The 20,967-nt window shown below is 40.7% G+C and overlaps 1 protein-coding gene across 2 annotated transcripts; it reads right to left on the bottom strand.

Annotated features, from left to right (window-relative positions):
- Positions 1 to 8,841: 8,841 nt before the first annotated feature.
- Positions 8,842 to 12,558, bottom strand: LOC102305432 (transcriptional repressor scratch 2). 2 transcript variants are annotated; one of them, XM_042226622.1, is made up of 3 exons: positions 11,937 to 12,052; positions 11,187 to 11,307; positions 8,842 to 10,328 (listed from the first exon to the last, which is right to left on the bottom strand). In XM_042226622.1, exons 2-3 carry the CDS (start codon positions 11,218 to 11,220, stop codon positions 9,517 to 9,519), a joined length of 846 nt encoding a protein of 281 aa, XP_042082556.1. In that variant the 5' UTR covers positions 11,221 to 11,307; positions 11,937 to 12,052; the 3' UTR covers positions 8,842 to 9,516. The 2 variants fall into 2 exon arrangements, with proteins under 2 accessions (XP_042082556.1, XP_005938667.1); XM_005938605.2 differs by lacking the exon at positions 11,187 to 11,307 and having other exon boundaries at positions 8,848 to 10,328; positions 11,937 to 12,558.
- Positions 12,559 to 20,967: the final 8,409 nt, after the last annotated feature.

The raw sequence follows: 20,967 nt of genomic DNA, 5'->3' as shown, positions 1-20,967 counted from the left end.
TGTCTAATGGGTTAAGTGTTGTGGGTAAATAAACACTCAGCAGATGCTGGAGGTGATCAAGCCTGAACCTTTCCCCATGGAAACCGAGCAAATGGTTTCCAGATTGACTGGTGCTGTTAGGATTTAAGTAAGCAGGGAGGGGTTGACTGAGTGTCATCAAAGGGCCTGTTTTTACAAACACAATCCCCCAAGACATCAAACCTGGACACTGCAAGTCCTGACCCCCGGGGGCCCCCAGCTCAGCTGCACCAACAATACCACGACCTACACGGAACCTGGTCCCACTCATAAAGCGGGACACCACAGTGTTTTACCATGCTCTGCCAGCCGGCAACACGACCCCACTGCATTTTCTCTCCTTTCACAGTCTGGAACCATAAATTCTTCACCCCACCAAACCCCTCACCTCCTACATCAACTTAAAGGAATGCCATTAAATGTCTGTTGAGGTGATTAAGGTTGCAAAGCTAGTAGGTTGGATGTGTGTCAGGAAAGATGCGAAAAGTGTACTTAGTAACAGCTTCTTTTAGGTAATGCAGGTATTACAGGATAATCCGACCGATGTGACATTATCTATATAAATGATCTGCTTTCCTGGCTGATTATGCTACACCAATCCAGTTTGATTGTATGAATAAATGAATTGCAATGTCTTGTCTGTGTAATATTCAGTTTTTAATAATGGCATTAATTAGAGTGAATTCATCATTCTGCTGTTCTGTGTGTTAGTTAGGTAGTGGGTGAGCGACCTGGATGTCACTCTGAAAACAAAAGTTCTATCATGAATTGAATACCTTGATGGTCCTCACCCCACCTTTCCCAATTTACTATTTTTGTTTCTCCAGACAGGTTTCAGTAGATACAACTTTTGAGTTTTTATGGAGTTGTTTTTGTGCTAGAACCTGGTTGTTTGAGCTGTTAGTAGACTCTGTTTTAAAACTAACTTTAGTTAGTTTGCTACCTAGTTTTTAGCTAGTGGGGACTGGATGAAAGCACTCATGCAAGTTGCTCCAAAAGCATCATAACCTATTCTTGTTGTTGCTTTTATAGTTTAGGGTTAGTCATGTGTTCTTTACATGGAAATCACTGTGCAGGCCCTAAGAAGCAATCTGAAGAGTCTCAGAAGGTCTGATTTTTGCAGTTGTGTTACCGTTTATTGATTAATGACACCTGCTGAACATTCTTGCACATGGTACCTTACCTACCCTAAAAGTATGTGTGAATAAGCTGTTTTTCCATTGTCAGCACTTATTTTGTATAGAATAGAGAGCTTATGAAGCTCAGCATTGACAGCTTTCAACACCCACAGCACACAGCCTTTTTACTATTCTCATAGCACCTTCAGGTGAAAATAGTTCAACTTTTGGAAAAATACTGCACGTTACACATGTCACTTCCATCTGCATTTCCAACACAAAACCTGCTGCATATGGATGTAGAGCCTAATTATGAAGCTTTTGTCTGTGCTGATAAACCCATCATCAGCTAGCACTTGTCTACAGAAAGGTTTTAGCCCTTTTTCAAAGTCTTGGTTTAGCAGCAAGTTTAAACTGTTGTTCTATGCCAGCTAGAGAAGGCAAAAAAAACCTCTCTTGCTAAATCCAAAACATGTCCACCAAAAAATCTTTCAAACAGCAACAGAGCAAAAAAAGGTAGAGTGAATAAGTGGATCTAAACACAAATGATAAAAGCTGAAAATCACACTTGGTCTGAGTTTTCTCTAACAGAGTCAAGTGTAATTGAATTAAGCTTTAAATCAAATTTCTGTTTTTATTTGCATTTTACACACGATCACAGCGTTCTGCAGTTCTTCAGGTTGTATTTTGACCACTTTAATTCCACTCTACTTTAAGAGAGTGGAATTAAATAGAAATATCTTATGATTTCTTTAGTTCTACTGTCATGGAGCTTTTTCCCACATTAATAACATCAGCATACCAGACAAGAAATATTCAGTGATGCTTTAAGAATTGATGTCAACATTCTGAAATGGTATGACATGATGAATGAAAAAGACATACTTAAGCACTTATTTGTCAGTTTCTTGTGTTTTTATCAAACAAAGGAAGCAAGCATTATACCTTGACTGTTCCCATCATAAATATACACCAACAGGAAAGTGTTATTTCATTTTAAATATAGTTTACACATTTAAATAAAAATAAAAGCAATTCAGGTTTTCCAAGCAGTAAATTCCCTTTTTGCTATACCTCCTGGTGTATAAAGTGGAGTGACGAGAGAACAAGATCTGTCTGCATTAACGCTGTGGTGTCTCCTGTGAGGGAATCTGCTGGGAAAAACTGCAGTCAGATACCTTGACTCATCGGAAACAGCTGCACTGGAGGGAGAAGAGCCTGCTCAGCCAGCTGCAACCTGCTGCAAAGGGACATTTATGTGTGCTTGTGCTTTTGTATGCATGTGTTTGTGCTTTATTAAAGGGAATACAGCAGAGACTGGTAGGGGTGGCAGAAGGTTAAGAGTATGGAGGAGCCGCAGCAACAGCTTTTACTGGAGTTTAATGTTCATGAAAAGAGCATCTCCAGTGTCTTTATAAAGAACTACTGTGAACCTGGAAGAGCTCCAAAGCAATAACAGTGATCTTCTGAAGTCATTGTTCTAATAATGTTGCATTTGCACAGAAACCAAATGTCTGTCTTGTCTCTCACATATCAACAATCATCAGAACTGCCCAAATTGTGTTGGTTTTTTTTCTTTTGATGTGAAAACATAGAGCAGCTGCTTGTAATACACAATATTGAACTAAATTTCATCTTTAACATGATAGAACCAATGTGAGTAGCAGTACACTAAAATCAATATTTTGTCATAAATCAAAAGAAATATCAAGTTTTGATCATTGTACTTTAACTTAACATTTCAATTGTTATCTTTATTTTCTTTTGTGTCGTATGTACAGAATAATTATGTAAGTGCAAATTTTCCCTTAAATAGCTGACTTTGAAATATATGCAGATAATTAAACCTGAGAATAACCTCAAATAAATTGCAAGTCCACAAAGTTTGTACTGTCTGCTATGAGTTCAAAATGGAAAAGGAAACCTTAATATTTTTTGGCAAACATGCTCACAGACATATGATTTTCCACCACACTAAGTGTTCTTCCCATACTGTCACTTTGCTTGCATCCAAAGACCCAGCCCTCAATACAAACCACTGATGTAAAGGATAGCTCTGTTTTTAAATTCCTATTTGAAATTTGAAACGAGTGTTAAAACGGAGACCGAGGTTGCAAAAGCAATTAAATATTTTTAGACTTTTTAGAATATGGCTGCCATTTAAGACTGGCTGCAGATTGCTTTATGCACTTTTCAGTTTTCAGTTTTTGCATAAACTGCTCGTTCACAAGCAAAATCTACAACACTCAATGATGACATATTGAACAAATAAAGTTTTGGCTAAGCAATGACTTCCCATCATTGCCACGCTCCTAAAAAAATGAACACTGTACATTTTGACAGATTCTAAAGTTCATTTCTGAACACTTGGATCTGATGTTGTGGTTTCGCTTAGAGTTTCAGGCTTACAAACACACAGAGCATCTAGGCAGAACTGTAAGGTCCCTGCTTTGTAAACCATCACCTGGGCAAACACCATTTTCTATTTGGGTGATCAACATGTAAAATTCCTTACAGCAAAACTCAAATTGGATCCTGACTGGTAACATTTGGAACTTAAAGCAAAACAGTGTTTAAAAAGGGATCAATCCTGCAGACAAGAACGATCTACTACTTCTGCTCTTATGGTAATTCTGTGGTTTACTACTAGTGTCTACGGTTCAGTCAGAAACAGGGAGAAACCTTTTTAGTCAAATAATGCAACAACTCTCTTCTAGTGCTGTGAGATCTCCATTTTTGGTGTGCTATATAATAACACTGACTCCCTGCAAATAACAAACAGGTCTCTGGGAATGTGGATGTTAACAGCTTAAAGAATTCTGTATTCTTTATCACCACAGTACTGACTAATGTAGCTGTTGAAACCATCAGTTAATCCAGACAGTGACTAAGTAATACATTCATCATCCAGCTGTCTCCTTGGATAAAATAGTCAGCACTTCTCATGCGAACAAAGGCTACTGTAAACCCTCTCTCCCAGTATGGAAGCAACAGGATTATCTTTCATTTGACCTTTGGTGTGACCTCCAGATAAGACACAGGCCATCCTCCTCCAACGACTCCACTTTCACACTCACATTTCCCCTCTTTTCTCTCTGATTATCTTACATGCCTCGTGACAGTTTAAGCAAGCAAGACAGGTGTGGAGGTGAGTCAGTAAAAGTTCAACAAATATAAGCAGACGCATTTTGCTCACCTCTTGTTTTGAAGATGACATCATTGTTAGAAATTGGTCCCGAGTTCCAGTACCGTCAGACTAATGTGTAAAGAAGTAGTTTTTCCTTGAACTTGAGAGTAGAAGAACTAGGAGTGTCATCATTTCCCACGGGATCCCTCAAGGATCCTAAATAGGCAGAACATCAAATCAACCCCTTGCCATACAGGAATTTGACTCACACGCAGTGATTCTTGTGGAGAATCTCACTGCTGGCTGCAATACCATGCTGAGCTCCAGCCCAGCTGGTTTCCTCCAAAGCCACTTGGGACCTCTGAGCAAAGGCTTGTACGGGTCACCAGAGTTTATCGCACCAGAGTGATCTAAAAGTTGGCTATTAAACCTTGTCTTACAGTACATGATGTAAGTTATATGGCTTCAGATCTGACAAAGGGGGCTATAAAAAGAGCTGTTTTGGCCTTGAGGTCAGTCACCTGCTCAGGACACAGTGGTCATATCTTCCATGTTGATTGGCAAGCAGTTCTGACCTGCAGTGGTGCTCTACTCCTTTGTCTGCAGTGGAATGCATTCTTATGTTTACCAACATGTACTGCACATAGTCTTGTTCCGAGACTAAAAAACAAAACTACAGGGCAATGTACTTGCATTTATAGAGCACTTTTCTTACTGACCATATAAAAGCTTTAGATTTTCACCACACAACACTTCACTCAGTACACTTCATCTAGCTCTTATCAGCCACTTTTAAACCACACAAATTAACCTAAAGTGCTTATCTTTGAACTGTGGGGGGACAAGCTATACACAAATGGGGTCAGGGTTTTTACCAGGAGCTTTCTTTTTGCAAGTAAACAGTGCTCACCACTGTACACCATGACTCACAGTTAAATGAAAATATTTTTATTTTGCTAGATTTGTTTGCAGTGAGTTTTTCCATTGTGTCAATCATTTTGCTTTCTATATAAATAAGGCCAGCAAGCCATCCAAATCCAAACATTCAAAATGTCATGAAGCCGAGAAGGGAAAGTCAAATCTTTCAGTGTGAAAAGAAATATTTTTCACACATGGGCGTTTTTACCGTGGCCATCATGTAAGATTCATTATTTTGCCCGGTCGTGGCTTATAAATGACAAATTATAGAGCAAAATTTTTATTTTTTTTTCAGTTTTAAATTTGGAATTGGAATTTTGAAATTTTGTTGCTTTATAAATTCACCGGTTGATATGGATGTCTATATGGGTATGTGGTCTGTGTTTAAACATGTATACATAAATAACTTGAATATGCGTTTTAAATGGTAGCCATCAGGTCTCATAATAGCCATCTCGAGTCTGTGGTCTACTGAGATACATACTTGCATTTCCCTTGGGAAGTTGGCGGCCCCAGGACAGCTCTGTCTCGTCTAAACCAAGAGCCCAGTTCTCACGACACCTGACCCAGAGCACATCCTGTGACCATACTGCAGTGATTTGCTGTATGATCTATGAAGGAAGGGTAAATAGTACACATCATCATGGGCACTTCTGACAAACATTGTTCATTCCTGCATGTAGCTCTTAATCCTCATGATAACCATACAGGCCTAACACTTCCATCAGTGTGGAGGCCAGCATGTGGCTGTGTAGTGTTTAGGTGTTTTTCCTCCCTCTGCTGGTCATTAGAAGAAGAACAACTCTGAAATTGTCCTTTTCTTTTTAGGTTTATGTATGCAGTCTCTCAGGGATCACATCATCTAAGGACATAAGCCACAAAGATCCGACTAAACCAGCAGCAGATGTTCAGACCAAGAAATTATCAACCTGTGTGAGTCGATCAGAGACAGCAGAATAAATGCGAGTGGTTGGAAGACAAGACATATTTCTGTTACTTATTTCTGTATTCTTTATAAAATGTGACATGAACAAATTTTTAAAGTGCAAAATCACTTCTTAGTTCAACTGCAACTCTGAGATATTTCTTATGTAATGTGTCAAAAGGGTCCACATGAAAAATAACTGGATCTGTTTGTCAGGAAGTTTAGAATTAGGAAACATTAAATGTCAGGATTACAGTTCCATTTCTAATGGTCAACAAATAAATCTGTCTACCAGTGCCAGGTAAAGAGTAAGTATTATTTATTATTACACTTAAACATGCTTATTTATGTATTACATGACCTTTATTTTAGCTAAATTTATTTATTTTATTTTATTTTAATTTTTTTTTTTTTTTTTTCAGCACCGTAGCAAGGCTGACAAAGAGTAGAAGCTCTGTTGAACAAAACATTCCTTTAATTTTGACCTGTAATGACTTTTAACCGTTAGAAAGAAATACTCACAAACAATCAATATATAGCTACTTTCTGTACCACTGATATTTATTTCAACTCTTTGTCTCAGAGTTAAATTCAGTGAAAAAGCCTTCAACGTGTTCATTAGACCCCATTCCTATAAGTCTCCTCAAAGATGTCCTATCATTAGTTAATCAGACTCAATTAATCATTAATCTATCTCTATTACTGGGCTACTTACCACAGGTGACAGTAGTTTTAAAACATTACTTTTAAAAAAGCCATCACTTGATCCAGCTGCAGGTGTTACAGGTACTGCGCGGCAGTGGTTTGAGTCATATCTGTCTGATAGACTCCAATTTGTGCATGTAAATGGGGAGTCTTCTTAACACGCTAAAATTAATTATGGAGTTCCACAGGGTTCAGTGCTAGGACCAGTTCTGTTTACATTATACATGCTTCCCTTAATATCAGAAGGCATAGCATACTTTTTTTTTCACTGCTATACAACCGATACCTAGCTTTATCTATCTGTGAAGCCAGATGTCAGACACCAATAAGTTAAACTGTAGAAATGTCTTAAAGACACAAAGAGCTGGATGACTTTTAATTTTATACTTAATTTGGATGGCATTACCTTGGCCTCCATTAACACTGTGCCAAGAATTACCTGAAAGGCCTTCAGTTGATCCAAAATGCTGCAACAAGAGAAAGAGAGAGCAGATTTCTCTCATACTCGCTTCCCTTCATTGGCTTCCTGTTAAATCCAGAATTTAATTTTGAATCCTTCTCCTCACATACAGGGTCTTAAATAATCAGGCCCCATCTTATCCTAATGATGTGATAGTACCATATCATCCCAATAGAGCACTTCATTCTGAGACTGCAGGCTTACTTGTGTTTTACTAGGGTATTTTAAAGGTAGAAAGCCTCAGCTTTCAGGCCCTCTTCTGCTTAAAGTTATGCTTAAAGCTTTCCTTTTTGACAAAGAATATACTCTTTGCTGTAGCTTTTTGTAGGGTTTGACTCTTAGTAGCATGCTTCATTTTGTTTCTCTGTGTGAAGTTGTTTCCAGTTTGCTTGTGTTTCATTTTATTTTATTTACTTTATGTTAGGGCTAGATCAGGTGACCCTGAATACTCAGCAATAGGCTTGGGCTCTAAGGGAGTTTTTTCCTCCCCATTCATGCCAAGTGCTTGCTCTTAGGGAGTTATCTTACTCTGTATTATTGTAGGGTCTTTACCACGCAATATAAAGTGCACAGAGGCAACTGTTGTTGAAATTGGGTGCTGTATAAATTGAATTGAATTGAACTGACTGCTGTACTGTGCCTGGAACCTTGCATACTGCAAGGTTCTCCAGCCTGTGGGTAAACTTACTTCACCACTAACACATGACCCTACGCTGTGTTCACTGCATCATTCCATGTTTGGCACTGATCACCACCTGCACTCATGTATATATCATGTATATATCTATCCACTTAGCACTTTTAATTCTTATTCTTATTTTTATATTTTTATGATAGTATGTTTGCACTGAAGCACCGCAGCAATTTCCTAATGTTGTAAACCTGCTCAACATTTGGCAATAAAACCCTTTCTGATTCTGATTCTGATTCTGACTAACTGATATGACAACAGACTCTTTGGCACTTTATGACCTGACTGTCACTCTATTTGAACTGAGTAGATGTAACAATTATTGACACAAGTGAGGCCATTTAAGCAGGTATACTGTTAGATGGCACAATGTTGGACCTGCAGAGTTCAAATGAACATGTTGTCACGGTTCTGGGTCATTTGACAGAGCATGTCGGTTTCTTGTATTTTGGTATTTATCTGTATAATGGTCGATGTTCTGATTCTTTAGTTCTCCTGTTTTGAATATTATAATCTATGTTTCAGTTTATTCTGGTTTAGGGTTTTGTTTTCAGGTTGTGTTCTTGTGTTTAATGTAGCTTTAGTTCAGTGTCAAGTCAGCGTCCTTGTGAAGTGGTTCTTGTTTCCTGTTTTATTGTGTAGGTCCGTGTCTCATGTGAGTGTATTCAGTTTGCTTCCCCTGTCTCATCTTGTCAATTACTTCCAGCTGTGTTCACCACCTGTGTGTAATCTCCCTGTGTTCCTCTGTGTGTATTTAAGTCGTGTCTGCTCGCGTGCTAGTTGCTGGTCTGTCTGTCAATCAGTTTCATCCATTTGTTCTCCCTGCTATCTAACTTCATGTTCATGTTTAGTAGTTTAGTTTTTCCCAGTTCAGGTTATCTTTAGTTCTGTTTCACATTTTCACCTTGTGTTTTATTTTTACAGTAACTCTCCCTCACACCTCCATGAGTGCCTGCGCTTGGATTTAATTCCTCCACACGGCTCATCCCATTCGCCATAACACATGTTTTGTATTTGCATATACCCACAGACATGAGCAAAGGGAAGTTACTCACTGGTTTTTATTGTCATCACCAAATAGATCAGACAGGCAAATATACTATATCAGAGTATACTTTGGCTTTTGTTCTCATCAAATCCAGCACCTGGCTTCTTAAACATGTTAAATTGACAAATACATTAACCCATAATAAATAAATAATCTTCAAATTGGCAAATAAATAGTTAAATAAGTTAATAAATATGCAAATACATTATGCAAGTAACCAAGCCATCTGAGATAAATTAAGAGCTTGGTGATATGTCAAATGATAGTGATGTGTAAATTATTGCAATTTATAAAAAGAATATAAAATATTTTGCATTTGTAATCAACACTGAGATTTTTTATGAAATTTTCTACATGTTTCCTGAAGAATTTACTGAGGTTATTGCTTATGTCAAAAGGCAGGATTTTGATACATGCATTTGAAAAGTCTGAGAAGTCGCGAGCCGTCGTCTGACTTAGATATTTGAACTAGAAAAAAAACATATAAAGAAGAAAGGATTTTCCTTTCAGTCCTCAGAGCTGCAGTCACCCTCTGTTGACTGCCCTTTGAAGCAGGCCGACTCGTAATGCTTGTTCAGGTAGGATTTGAGCGCGAAGCTTTTACGACAACATTTGCAGGAGTAGTGTTTGAACGCTGAGTGCGTCTGCATGTGGGCACGCAGATTGGAGCGGTCAGCAAAGGCTTTGCCACAGTGAGCGCAGGCAAACGGTTTCTCCCCAGTGTGAGACCTCATGTGACCCTGCAGGAGCCACGGCCGGCTGAAAGCTTTGCCACACACCTTGCACTCGTGCTTCATGTCATGGGTCAGCATGTGCATGGCCAGAGCCGGCATAGACACATAAACTTTGTGGCAGGTAGGACATTTCCTGGCCTGCTGGCTGTCCAGACTTCGGTGAGTCTGCTTGTGCCTACTCAGATTGGAGGATGTGGCGTACGACTTGCCACACTCGCTGCACACGTGACGTCCTTTGGATTCCCCTTTGGCGGGGCTGCAATCTGTTGAGCTGCTTCCCTCGCTGCTGTCCAAATGGCTCCCTTCCATGTGAGAACATCTCTGTTTAGGCCTCCGGCGCGAGCGACCATCAGAGATGAGAAAGCCACTGATTGTGCACGCCTCCGTTTCAGGGCTACTGCCGTCCGACTCAACTGTGGTGCTAGAAACGGGGCTGTCCGGATCTTCTATGTCGTGGTCAGAGAACTCTTCCCCGCTGCTGCCCCCTGGGGAGTACAGGGGCCCTGCTGTGAGCCCAGTCTGCTCATGACTTGACTCCTTTGTGCGCTTAAACACTGACGGGATGATGTAATCCTGGATGTACCCTGGGAAAGAAAATACATATTTAATATAGACTCTAGATGGAAAAGAAAAGTGCCTTCTTACCCCAACCTCAATATGAAATCTATTCAGGAAACTATTTGTAAGTGCCAGCTTTAGCAAGCTCTAAGACTGAAATATTAATGAATCTGTGATGCACCTTTCTGATTCAGTCGATATTCTCAGTGGCTCCATTGAGAGCAATCACAAAGTTAAATAAATGAAAACACAATGTGCTGACTCTGAATCAAGAGTCAGGCACGTATAGTGCAAGCCAGCCTGGACCTTCTTGTCAGAGTGCTGCAGCTGCAGCAGCAATCTGTCTAAATGTGTTTTGGAAGAAGGAACGGGTGGGGAGGGATGATCAAAACAGAGCATCTATGCAGTGAATCCCCTCAATCACTAAATCGTTTTAATCAGATCATTCCCCATCTGTGATGTTTGTGAGAGTGTTCATGAGTATGGTAATGGGGAGACTGAGTGACAGGTGGGGGTCTGCAATTTGGCAAAGAGGGAAGGGAGGGTTGGAGAGTGTTTTGTGGGTATGGTGGGGGTTGGTGGGGGTTCTGATCTTAGCAGCAGTCAGTGGTATATTGCCACACACACACACACAATGGAACACAAAGGGAAGCAGACAGCTGGCATCCTAAATCTGAGGACAAATTATTCAACTCTAACACAAGACATGTGATGTTGGTTGTGGGTAAAAAGGGGGGAGGGGGTAAATCCACTCAAAGAATACTTTTTTATTTCTTAAATCTAAACACACAACATATTGTTCTCACACCCAGCCTCTGTAGAAATCCCACAGGTGAAAATCTCCTCTGCCAGTGCACAGCTCAAGTTTCACTTTATTGAATTACCTGCAGCACTCTCTATTTTCCAGTCAATACCCATCCTCTAAAAACCCTGTTCCATAACCTCTCACTGCTCCACATATGGATTGTGTTGCTGCAATCCTACTCCCTCTGGCTATCCAACATCCTGCAGGATCAGATGGGAGAGGAGGGGGGGGGGGGGGGGGGGGGGGGCGGGGGGGGGGGGGGGGGGGGGGGGGGGGGGGGGGGGGGGGGGGGGGGGGGGGGGGGGGGGGGGGGCGGGGGGGGGGGGGGTGGGGGTAAGAGGAGAGTCAAGGGCAACGGCACCATCTAAGGACACGACAATCCCACGTGGCTATCTGCTTTCGTCTGAGTTTTTATCTTTATTTTCTTGTTGGACCTGAGAATGTCTGCATCAGTGTCTCCGCGCATGCACGGCTCATCATTCACGTACACAATAGTATTAAAGCCAAAGGCTGCTGTGTGATCTGGTCTGAGTATTAAGCCGATTTAGCCAGCATGACCTGAATACTATTTAGCATCTGCCGAGTTAGAAAATTTGAAGTAGGTGGGTGAGCACTGGCTACAGGGTTTTGGGGGTTTCCAAAAGTGATTATATAGGAAGCACGACGTAGCCCCTTTGTATATAAATCCCTGTTTATTATTTGTTTGAGGAATAATTTTTTGCCTCTTCCTCCTTGTGAGGAAAACCATGTGAAACACTTTGTGCAGACAAATCAGTCTACAACCTACACAGCAAAGTAGAAAACGCAACTCAGAGAGACATTTACTCACTGTTTTCACTCAGATGCACGGCCAAGTTGGTGGATGACTCAGTGATGGCATGTGTCACGGTGTAAGAGTCATCCCAGTGCTGCTCCTGCTGCTGATGTTGATGATGATAGTAGTGGTTGGAAGAGGAGAAATCGTGAATCTTTGGCAGTTTCACCAAAAAGGAGCGTGGCATTTTTATTTTCCCCTGATGAAAAAGTGATCTAAACCTCCTAGAATAAAACGCAAACACGCAGTTGAACAGGAGAAATAAGAAAAACTACGCTTGCAGGTGGCCTTCTTGGAAAGGCCAATCAGCTGAGGATGCTGGAAAAAAATCTTTTTGGAAATTATTCAACGCCAAAAGAGAAAGAGAAAAGAGCAGCAAAGACAGAGCATAGCACAGAGTGGATGGAGAGGAAGACAGAAAGTGGTGAGGGTGAGACAGAGGCACACACACAGAGAAAGAGAGAGAGAGATGTCTGGACTAGCTGAGCTCAGCACTCTGCAGTCTTTTATACATGGGCCACGAGCCCCAAAGATCAGGTGGTGCTTTGGAAGAGGGAGCTGCTTAGCATTAATCCATCAAACATCCCAAGGGACACACGTCAAATTACCACGAGCCGTCTGTGCTTTTCCCTGCAAGCGCACTCACACACATGCACATACACACTTACAGCAGTCAACCACCACCTCCTCGTCTTCCCACCCACATCCCCCTCGTTTCGCCCCTCTGTCTCTGTCTGAAGAAGGGCAGACAATAGTGATGCAGAAGCACGTGGGTGACACTACACACAACATCTTGTCCTCCATTGTCTTTCAATGAAGTAGCTAACACAATTCATACTGCCTCAAACATATTTCACCCAACCTACCAACAACAGCATCCGCATATCCGGCTCGTTACTGAAATGTCAAACTGGAGTGACATGCTCCTAGCATCAAAATGGCTCTTATATATCTATCTATATATATCTATATCTATATATAGATATCTATATATATGATAGATAGATAGATAGATAGATAGATAGATAGATAGATAGATAGATAGAGATAGACAGACAGACAGACAGATAGATAGATAGATAGATAGATAGATAGATAGATAGATAGATAGATAGATAGATAGATAGATAGATAGATAGATAGATAGATAGATAGATAGATATGTTTAAAGTCAAATCTTCCCTTACGCATTTTAAGCACTATTTTTTCAGCTGCTCCCTTTAAGGGTCACACACCTGCACCTCTGCATGCCCCCTTCACCACATGCATGAATTCTCCCTGTTGTCTTCCATCATATTCTACTTTTGACCAAAATGTCCTTTATCTTGCTTCTGCAACTCAACCTTAATTTTGTCTCTAATGCTCCCAATCTGAGCTGTCCCTCTGATATGTATCGATTTCTGATCTTGTCCATCCTGGTCACTCCCAGGGAACAGCTTAACATCTTCAGCCCCACCACCTCCGGCTCCGCTTTATGTCTTTGTGTCAGTGCCACCATCTTTAAACCATACATGCTAGCAGCTCTCACTGAAATCTTGAAAATCTTCCTGTTCACTCTTGCTGTGATCATTCTGTTCTTGTGTCTCACACACACAACAAAAACCTTCCTTCTCTTCACCATATCAGCCAGCTCTCTCCCTTAACCCATCATAGTCCCAACATTTAAAGTCACTGCTCTCACCTCCACTCTTCTGACTTTTGGTCAGCAGCACTGAAGGTGGTCATTGCTAATGTGGGCCCCAACCGATACGGTATGAAAATCTCAATCTTTATGATCCACATGCTTGATTTGGCAAAGATTTTATTTTGGATGCCGTTCCTCGCGCAACCCCATTTATCAGGGCTACACTCTGAGTAATTTATGGCTTATGTCCTCTACATCAGTTCCTCTAATGTCCACTTGAGGCTGGCTCGAACCATAACTCTCCTGTTTGTTAAAATGTGCAAATGTTTACATCATGGTATAATATATATATACTACAATATATACCATATACAACACAATAAACACTTTATGTGTCCCAGCATTCCACAATAATGCCCCAGTACATATGAAGAGAGGGAAAGAAATGGTGCTTCACCCCCACATTAGATTACAGCATTTGAAGTTAATCTAATGTAGTTTCATAGTCATTCAGCAGATAAAAATTTTCCCATGTTTGACAGAGATTTTGCACTCACTGATCTCCTGTCCGAGTGCGTTCGTCTGTTTTCTTTTTCTTTCAGCTGCAGAACAAAACATATTTTTTTCATCTCCATCCTCTGTTTTCTCTAGGGCAGTTTTACATTTCTCTGAAGCACTCTATAACCATGCAACCCTCATCAGGGTAAAAAAGGCCCCCACAGTGAGTTCCGGACTGTCGTCTGTGACTTGTTGACCTCTCTGTGCCCGCAGAGGTCACAGGGTCACATTGCGGTTGGTCCAGAGAGAAAGCAGCAGCTTAAACGTAAGCTGGTTGGCTCACCTCACAGATGGCTCTGCAGGTTCAGTGTGATTGGATGATTAAAAACAAAATCTATAAACTCACTAACAGATGTTGATTGGAAAGGATTTGGAATTGGGACCTCATATAATGGCATGTTTAGAAATTCTCTGTGGTCCAGGCTAAAGAACAGACTCTCAGTGGTGCTAATACATTATTTTATATTATATATTTTCATATTATTGCCAACAAATTGAATGAAAAGTCCAGGATACAAATGAATGTGCCCTACCAACAAGTGTGTGCATCTCACTCCTCTGTGCTGAAGAACTGCAGGGTTGTATAGAAACTGTTAAAAACACACGAGTGACGGACAATAGTGAGTTTTGCCACCTTCAATGGAAAAGCGATACATCTAGCTAAATGAAAAAGATCATTGCATATTTCACTGCTACAATAATCTTAATGTTATAATGACTGCTGTAATGATATGACTGTCAAGAGTAAAAAGATGAGACAAGTCTGTGATCGAGCAGGGTGGTTTGTTAGTATGACAAGTATGAATATTCTCTGTTTATTTATTAATTTATTTGACTGACAAGAGTTGTGCTGCTGCATTTTGAGATTCTTTAATATAAAATGCTGATGTTAAGGGGCATGCCGAGTCAAATCAAGCTACGCGAAAGGAGGATTTAACTGTGGCGTGTTAAATAGCATTTATCCTTTTGTAATGTTTTTGATTGCAACCTTGTGTCTGCCAGATGGAAGAACTAAACCTAAGACTGTGCAAATTATATAACAGCGTCTTTGTGTGACAGCTGGGTGCTGTTTGTTTCAGCATTCAGTTTTACTAAAACACACATTTTTCCAGGAAGTACACTGCTTTTTAAACCATCCATCCATTCGCTTCTGCTTATCCTTTTCAGGGTCGTGGGGGGCACTGGAGCCTATCCCAGCTGTCATAGGGCGAAAGGCGGGGTACACCCTGGAAGGGTCGCCAGTCTGTCGCAGGGCTAACACACAGGGACAGACAACCATTCACACCTAGTGGCAATTTGGATTATCCAATTAACCTATCCCCACAAGCTGCATGTCTTTGGACAGTGGGAGGAAGCCGGAGTACCCGGAGAGAACCCACACAAACACGGGGAGAACATGCAAACTCCACACAGAAAGACCCCGGCCCGATGGTGGAATTGAACTCAGGACCTTCTTGCTGTGCGGCAACAGTGCTAACCACCGTGCCACCGTGCTGCTTTTTAAACCTTTTTCTCTTTTTCATGGTTTAAACTGGAGGACCATCAGTCTCATTAGTCAGAACAATTACAAGCTATTTAAAAAAAAGAATCAACATCAAAGTGGAAAATATGGGAAACGGTAATGTCCAGTCTCTTTTTACAGTCTATGTTGGACCTATTTTTAGCTGTGTGGGTCACATGAACAGATGTGCTCTGATGTTTTAAGGTGTATATTCTGTGACTCCATAATTCTGTATTCTTTTGAATGACAATCTAAAACTGAGTATGAGCGAACCGGTCATTGCTGAGTCTGATTAAATGCATGTTAAGCAGCACTGTGGAGAATGCACCCAGAGATTGTCTATGAAAGCCTGTTGAGCTGCGATAAGTGAGATAATTTGTGTTAATCACATATAGTCATTAAGGCATCTGAAAAACAAACGCAGGTCCTTTTCACTGAGGCGTCTTTTGAGCACCTCTACAAAAATCTCCCACTCTGCCATCTGACAATGAGGCAGCTGCATGCCCGTGAATGAGGGTGATTGTCTCTTTTCTTTTAATCAGCACACAAGATTTTCCCTTCTTCAATCTGCACATTTTTTTCACAGGTTGATTGTGAAAAAATTGGGAGTTGCAGAGGCTGGCTTGTGATTCATGTTTCAACATATTTCATGCTTTTTTTCCCTTTAACCAGGCGGCTTTGTACAAATGGTGTGAGGAATGCTCCTATGAGACTTGTCTTGCAGACCTCAACTCAATTAGAAGTGACTGTTTAAAGTCTTGCACAATCTGCCATATGCACACCCCTTCCCTTTGAGCAGAGAGGCATGATGAGAGGTCAGAGAAGGGGATGGGACAAACTTTCAGTCATCAAGTGAGGTGACTGACAAGGGATTGTGGATGCTAGGGGAGTGCCAAAAAGGGGGAGGAGGTGATGTAGAACTGCGTTTTAATCTAGTCAGATCTCAGACCTGATAAAAGGAATCTGTCCATCTCTCTTTTAGATTCTCTGGGTCATCAATCACATATGCCACTGGCCTCTACTCTGGCTGATATCAGAGTCTCTCGGGAGAGGGCAAGCGTGAGCTACAGATGCTGTGTGAAATGGGAAAGCTAGCATGATAACGGGGAAATATGGCGAATACAGATATGATGATGTGCCTGATATACATGATGCTACTATAAGAGATGTTTTTAAAAGATCACATTCATGTATATATGTAATCATAATGAGAAGAAGATTTTCTTTTGCCTTTATATGATGTGTCTTATATGATTCCGACTTCTTGTTAATTACATTTAAGGAAAGGTGGAAAAAGAAACAGTAAACGATGTCTCAAGCTCAGACAGGGCCCCAGTGGATTGCATGATTAGTTGGAAACCTGACCTTTTGTTTTGTTTTTACATTCTCATGAATCTCACTCTCTTGGCATGCTTCCACTCATAACGTGTTTTATGACATCCTGTCTGCATCAGACGACACACAAGCTAATCAGCCAAGATTGTGTAGCTTCTCCTGCAGATCATCATGCAGGTGTGTTGTTGAAGATTTCAGGCAAACACATCACTAGACTACTGCACCACTACCTTTTCTTGTTCTTCTCATGACCCCTTTCAAACAAAGTCCTTAGATGAAATATAATAACTATAAAAACCATGTCGCCTGCTCACTGATGTTGTCTCTCTTTGTTTTCTTTCTGTCTCTCCAACCTGGCTTCTCTCTCCCTTTCTGTTATCATTTGTTTTTATCTGAGCTCCAGAGCTTTCATTCATCATTCGTCCATTTATTCATTGTTGAACTGCCTAGTTAGTGAAGTCCTGGCTCTCGGTTGTACCATTCGGGCCTGACATTGTCTTCTCCCTCTGAGAGTTTTGGATGTGTGCCTCAAAACATCAAAACAAAACTCAAGAAAAGGAAAGCAAAGCTAAGCGATCCACATCCTGACTTCATCTCTGAACTTGCATGAGATTGGTATTGATCTTGTTACTGAGTCACTTCATTCTGCTTTTAAGAAATGCTTCTGACACGATTCAATTACTAAATGTGCTGTACTCTAAAAACCCAACAGCTCAGTTGTTCTTGGGTCAAATTCTGATTGATTGGCAAGTGTGACCGTGGGGGTTCACATGAAATGAAAGAAGCACAAAACCCACCCCAATAAAAGACCAAGTAACAGAATATGCAAAGACAGTGGCTACAGTGGACACTTTCATTGTTTGGAACCCTTTGCATCTGTCAACAGATCCTCTGGATGGGCTGTCTGTAGCTTCCTGCAGTCGGCCAACAGACTATAACAGTATGCCTGGCAATAGAACGGACTGGCCTTTATATAGCACAAACATTAGCAAGATGCTTCAATTCAGTGTGCATAAGACAGACATTTCAGAGATAGAACTTAATAATACCAAATCTATCTGCATACAGATGGAGCTGTTGCCCATTGAGAGAAGGTCAAGAGCATTGTCTTGGTATGTGGAGAAGATAAGTAGAATGTGTCTAAAGTAAAAAATCACACCCAGTGAAATGAGCCAGTTGACCATCACACGGGCCGTGCCTTGGTGTCCTTGGTACCTGGTACTGACAGAGAGTGTGGTGTCTAAATGAATCAGTGCCCTCTCAATAATGCTGCATATTTCTGCATGTTCTGCCAATTCTGTTAAATACACAATCAACTAATGGTGTCATTGGTGGTGACATTGTTACTACAAGTGTCATTTGTGGCCTGGAGAGCACTTACACTAAATGGCTCTTCCTTAAATAGCCCTTCAGCATTGGTCAGTTCAATTGCACTATGAGACAGAGAATTACCTGCCGCATGCTCCCAAATGGAATCTCTCAATTGATAAAACACACCGGGAACCATTTAGGCTAATGCCTTTGCATTAAAGGAGCTCTTGCCCTATAAATGTGGAATTAAGGTTAAATCACCACATCTGCATCACAAGAGAAGGTGCAAGCACTCGATGTTTGTCTTAATTGAGAGGCTTGTAGTTAAAAGCGTGTGCATGTTTTAGCATTGGGGGTGGGTTGGAGTGAAACATGGTGCCTGCTCTTTGTTTGACAAGATTCAGTGTATGGGCTCACTAGGTGGGGTACTCTCACCCTCACACACCCTTTGTCTTCCGGCCATCTGCTAGGGCTTCATAATGACGGGAAGGGTGAGTATGCGAGGAGGGGAGGTTAAGGGGTTACTGAGCTGGACTAGGGGAGGGTAAGTGTGTGGGGGAGTACATTCCGTCACCTTACAATCATCCAATCTGAGCTGAGCCGAGCCAAGTAAGGCCAGGCGACGGGAGGCTGTAGGTGCTTTATCACACTGAGAGAGAAAGATTTACAGCTTCCGTGACCCCCACTCAGATGACTCCCCATTTCTCACATACTCACTCTGCTTTACTGCTTTTTTCAGAATGGAAAGTTATTAATGACAGCACTGCTCAGCACTTTTTCAAGTGAATACATTTTAAACACTACACAAAACCAAAAATCCTCAGTTTTCCATAGCAGGCGTTTTTCTTTCTTTTTTTCTGAGCATTAAAAAAATGCAATGCAATTAAAATGTATAATAAATTTCAAAATAACATCTAGACCAGGGGTTTCAAACTTGGGGCCCACATCACCCCTACTTAGGACCTGCATATTGACGTGAAGAAATATAATGCAATTTGGCCTTGAAGTTAATGTTTCTGTTGGGGAGGGTTTGTTTGTTGTTGAGTGTAATGTTAAAATAAGTTCTTTAAAAAGCAAAAAGATATTTAGTATGAAGGCAATATGAGCAGAGTGCAAACATGTGGAGGGATTGGCTGTGTTAAAAATTAATGTGCATGTCTGCATTTTGAATTTGTTAAATATGAACAAAATGATAGCAGAAGTGCTGCCACATGTCTGGAGTGAAAGACAGTACAATGTGTTTATTTGGTAGTTCAATGAGCACCTGCTTTTTTCCTGATCGATGCTCCAAGTGCCCTTTTCTTGAGACATTTTGTTTCAGTGGGTGTGTGCATGTGAAGTTCTGTCTGTGCCCCTCAACAGTAACATTTAACTATTAATCACAATTTTGCTAAATAAAAGATCTGGCTTGTATCAGTCACATTATGACCATTAATCAATGCCCTTGTCACCCAGAATGCATTCATAAATGTGCACTAAATTAAAACTTTTGTGAAGAACACAATTTGCTTTCAAAATTTCAAAACAGACATGCATTTTGCTAATGCAAGTCAGTTGTTCAGTCAACAGTTATGACAGGCCACAATACTGATGCCACCCAAATTTACAAATGATAACTGTAGATATCAAAACAGACGTTGCCATCTGTGTAAAAGAAGCAGTTGTTTGAGCCTCTTCTGCAGAAAGTTCTCTGCTGTTGCTCACTTCATGCAAGAAATCAAGATGATAGCTGTTGTATAGTGTTTTGACACAATTAATTATCGAGACATGTATTTTATTACAACTTAATTTAACTACATCTATTGTTTCAACTCCTTCTATAAAAACACGCTGAACTGAAGAATGAAGAATGCAGCTTTACGGGGGCACCATTCATCACACTGGCACCTCATATGAGCTCTTGAATATTCATAACTTTTTTTGGCCAAGATGTTTGAAAAGCTTTTTAAGGTAAGTGGCATTTGACCAATTTCAATTTTTATTAGATTCCAAGAAGAGGACTTCCAAAAAGTGTTCAGTGCAGCCACTGTCTGTCTTCTTATGGTGCAGAGTTTTGATTTGTTTTTGCAGTTCTCCTGTTCCCAAGGAGTGCACCAGAGCATAGCCCCCCTTCCAAAGGGAAACACGTATGCAGACACTTTTGCAAGACCATAAATTAGGCCTGACTCATACTGTTCACAGCAAACATGATCAATTGAATAGAGAAACAATTACCAAACATAATTCACTCAAAGTTTGATACAAGTCTACATAATGAAATAAAGAACAGTCCAGCAGCAAATACATATTGGTTACATTTGCTATTCCTTGGATTGTGACTGTTTGTAAATGGATTTTACTCTTGTGAACAAATATCAAGAATTGAGAGTTTGAATAAATGGCCAAGGAAAAAGAGGTCATTTCCTTCCTTCATAATGTCAGAACCTCTGTAAACATTCTGTTTAACTTAATTTTAACCTCTTAATGTGAAATATGGAAACCATGTGCTTATTAATTTTAAAAAATGCAAATCAAACTGAGCAAAAATCTGTCTAATTTAGGTAATTAGCCTGCTCAACATGAGTGTGTGTGTGTGTGTGTGTGTGTGTGTGTGTGTGTGTGTGTGTGTGTGTGTGTGTGTGTGAGAGAGAGAAAGAGAGAGAGAGAGAAACTGGTGTTAACCTGGCAAGCAGATGGGCGCCTGCACAGCACCCTGACTCAGGCCTGAACACCAGATC

This window comes from Haplochromis burtoni, unplaced genomic scaffold, assembly GCF_018398535.1.
Source record: "Haplochromis burtoni strain Fernald_Lab_line unplaced genomic scaffold, NCSU_Asbu1 Contig_221, whole genome shotgun sequence".
Lineage (NCBI taxonomy): Eukaryota > Metazoa > Chordata > Actinopteri > Cichliformes > Cichlidae > Haplochromis > Haplochromis burtoni.
This window is presented reverse-complemented; position numbering and strand designations above follow the sequence as displayed.